Source organism: Frankliniella occidentalis, unplaced genomic scaffold, assembly GCF_000697945.3.
Source record: "Frankliniella occidentalis isolate FOCC.00 unplaced genomic scaffold, Focc_3.1 Scaffold281, whole genome shotgun sequence".
Classification (NCBI taxonomy): Eukaryota; Metazoa; Arthropoda; class Insecta; order Thysanoptera; family Thripidae; genus Frankliniella; species Frankliniella occidentalis.
In genome coordinates, this window is record NW_026267407.1 from 228,599 (window position 1) to 232,031 (window position 3,433).

The following is a 3,433-nucleotide window of genomic DNA, read 5'->3' on the forward strand; positions in this document are numbered from 1 at the left end:
TCTCTCTCTCTCTCTCTCTCAGCGTCTTTTAAACCCAAAGGGCACGGTGTTCCACTCATCCAACGGGTCCCGCCGCCTTTTGGTGTACACGGGTCTCAGAATTTTGTGCGTATTTTTACTCACCACGTGGAACCGGCCGTCCCGCCTGATGTCTTTGTGGCTTTCAATACGCATAGGAGCCATTTCGCCCTTGACCAATTTGACCATATTTTCAAAGCTGATGAGGTCAGCGTTTGAACTGTTCTGAGACACCCCTTTCACCTTCACCACAAAGGCCGGGTCGTCAGGGTTACCTCCTTTTGCAACGCGATAGGCATATACCTTTGGGCCTGCTGACACGAACTCGGTGATATAGGAGCCTGTCCCATAGCACGCCAATTCATCCGTCATCTCGCCCAAATCATTCCCAAGGGGGATGGAGGGCGTACCGTCACGGGCCTGCACCCAAAGTATCGCGTCAGTGTCCCAGTAGAGTGCACTCTCGCCGACACTCTGGAGGTGGCGGTGCAGTATGATCCTGGCCTGGGCTGTTGTGTAGGCCGCAATGACCACATTTGTGTTTCGACTGATGGGGACAGAACCTTCTCTGTACTCGTAAGTCACGAGCTCGGTCTGCAGATTGATGGGCAAAATGGACCTCACTTGTAAACACGGATCCATAAGCAAGCTGTAGGGTCAGGGTGGGGAAAAATGAGACACCTCAAAATTGGGGAAAAATGAGACACCCCCTCCTTTTGTCTAGTTTCCATGATTTTGGACCTAAAACGCAAAAGCTGAAGCGCTTATCTTCTAGCTTGGACATATAACTTCAAATATTTACGGGTCCTGAGAAGAAATATCACTCCTTCTTGTATTGAAAACGGACGAAAGAGACGCCTGTCGGATCAACTGTGCGCAAGGCCTCTAAAACTTTCCTGCAGAGGTGTTATACTTTCAATACTGCATCCGTTATCGTAGGGTTTAATGTGAAGTGCTTAGGTTCGTTGGAAAGCTGAAAGTCTAGCGATTCCGTAGAGCTATTCAGGTAACCCGTAACATATTTAGGTAGGCCGTCCGATGAGGAAGAAGTTAAGGGGTAAGAATGAGACACTCGTGCGGGGAAGAAAAAGACACCTAGGCCCATTGATTTACATGGGCAGGCAATGTGGGGAAAAATGAGACAAAAAATGAAACGGCGCTGTCTCGTTTTTCCCCGCCTGCAGAGATGCAATACTTTGAATACTACACCTGTATTCTTAGTAGTAAGTATAAAGTTACATAGGTCGTTGGAAAGCTGAAACTCTGGCGATTCCGTAGCGCTATACAATTTACCCGAAATGTTGTTCCGAAGTGTTATATTCGCTGGGTTTTGACTGTCTCATTCTTCCCCGCGCGTGTCTCATTTTTCCCCGAAATGCATATAAGGAAAAATACCCATATTATCCTATTTCATACGCACAGTAGAGGTAGCATCGTGAAAATTATGATGGAATTTCATCACAGGGAGTATGTTTCATCGACAAGAAGCAATATTGCTCACCTAGGGCTATTTTTCCGCTTGTAAAGACCAAATTACGTGAAATGTCTCATTATTCCCCACCCTGACCCTAGTGCTTTTCAACAGCCGTCACGATGACGTGCTTGGTGAGGTTCGACCCCTGACCAAATTTACCCCAGAGACTGTTTAGCTCGAGCTTGGACAACGCCCGCAAGGAAGGATTAAATACGATATTGTCCACGTCCAAAAACACTCCCTTTGACGCCTGGTCCGCCACGTAGGCAGCCCGCTTCTCATCAGTGTCCATCTCTGGGGGCCACCCAGAAGCCTCCAGCTTGAGCTTTAGGTTTTTGTTGACATACTCGGCAAACAGTCCCCGCTTGGCAACATTGGTCGGATCCTTGTTTTTTGGGCAGTACTGTGTGACCCCGTCATAGATCCACACCTCAAACGTTTTGATCAACGTGTACCCATGCTCCAGAGCGTAACGCACCTCGTCCACGACCCAGGTATCTTTCAACATACGCTCCTCGTCTGAATGCGCGCACTCCTCCGGCGCATCAAACTCACAAGCCTGTGCACAGGCATAACACAAGACAAACATCAACTTGTTGTGCATTCTTATAGGTAGAATGGGATGGTAGAGATCCTGGGGCGGGAGCACGGTACACTTGATGAAACCCTCAAATTGGCTAGGGTGTGGACAATCGGGGTACACGGCGCGCCGGGGCTTTCCCAGAGGGTACTTCCCCATTTTGTTGACGTAGGGATACAAGGAGCAAATGTCAGCGTAGCAGATGCGCTCCCCAGCCTCACACTTACGCCACAGCTTGGCGTTATTTGTGCGCCCTCCGAAAAAGGCGTCCCTAGGGTCCAGGGGGTCCTCCTGGAGGACGGGGTGCGCCTCGGTGTAAGCGCGCACCTCGGGATCGGCCTTTTTTAGTTCAGCCCATTCACATTCCCAAATGGTTTCCACAGTGTAACCCGCCCGTTCCAACATTTCCTGTCTCGCTTGCGTGGCCCGCCACCGGCCCTCCATCGTATCATTGTTGTCATTACCAAGAACTGATGTTCGGATTGGGAAACACTTTGGATGGCCATGGTAAAAACAGCCATAGAATTCAAATGCCCTTTTCTGTGGCTCGTACAGGCCGTCGAGTTTGTACGGCCCCACCTTGGCTTCACGCCCGTTGCCGGCGTGCTGTATGGGAATCTGAAGGGTGTGACTAGTCCACTGCAGCCACTCTAGCGCAACTTTGGACTGCATGTCTGCCGCAAAGTACCCGCCTTGTGGCATCAATGCGATCTTCTCCGCCGGGAGGAAGTTTGCCTGAAAACTGAGCATGCAGCATGAGGCGAGGGTGCAACACTCTCGAAATGGATCTATGGAAGCAGTGTCGAGAAACAGTTGTCGAAACTTTAGGGCAGCTTGGCGAAGGACAGCCACATCAGAGCGACAGTAAAGCTCTAATTCACGGTCCTGGTCAAACACGACGTCTTTCTGTGTGGCATACCAGACGTCAAATGCAGCCCTGTCCGACACGCTCATTTTGTCGACCCCATAAGCCTCAGGGGGCGGCACCGGGCCCCTGTACCCTTCATGAGCTTTTGAATTCCAGTAATGAGGGTACCAGCCCTTGGCTACCCCCTCCCCCAACCCCAAAGCTCGCGGAAGTGCCCGCAACGGCATCGGCAAGAATGAAAGGGTATCAAGCATCTTATATTTCCCCAGTTTAACCTCTATAATTTTTGTCCCACGCATTATAAATGATGGGGCCGACTCGGCAAAGCAGGGGCGACTCACTAAAAAGTCGAACAAAAACACGTTATCATACCCACTCCCAAAGTGACTCAGGAGGATGACGGAGCCAAACTTGAGCAGTTTCTCATCATTAAACACATATGTCATAAAGTTTTTGATACAGTCGTCCCCCCTTTGAAGACCCTCTCCCTCTC

The 3,433-nt window shown here is 50.2% G+C and overlaps 1 protein-coding gene across 1 annotated transcript; it reads right to left on the bottom strand.

Annotated features, from left to right (window-relative positions):
• Positions 1-1,586: 1,586 nt before the first annotated feature.
• On the bottom strand, positions 1,587-3,026 carry LOC127750891 (uncharacterized). Its single transcript, XM_052273543.1, has one exon. It carries the CDS (start codon positions 3,024-3,026, stop codon positions 1,587-1,589), a length of 1,440 nt encoding a protein of 479 aa, XP_052129503.1.
• Between the last annotated feature and the right edge of the window lie 407 nt (positions 3,027-3,433).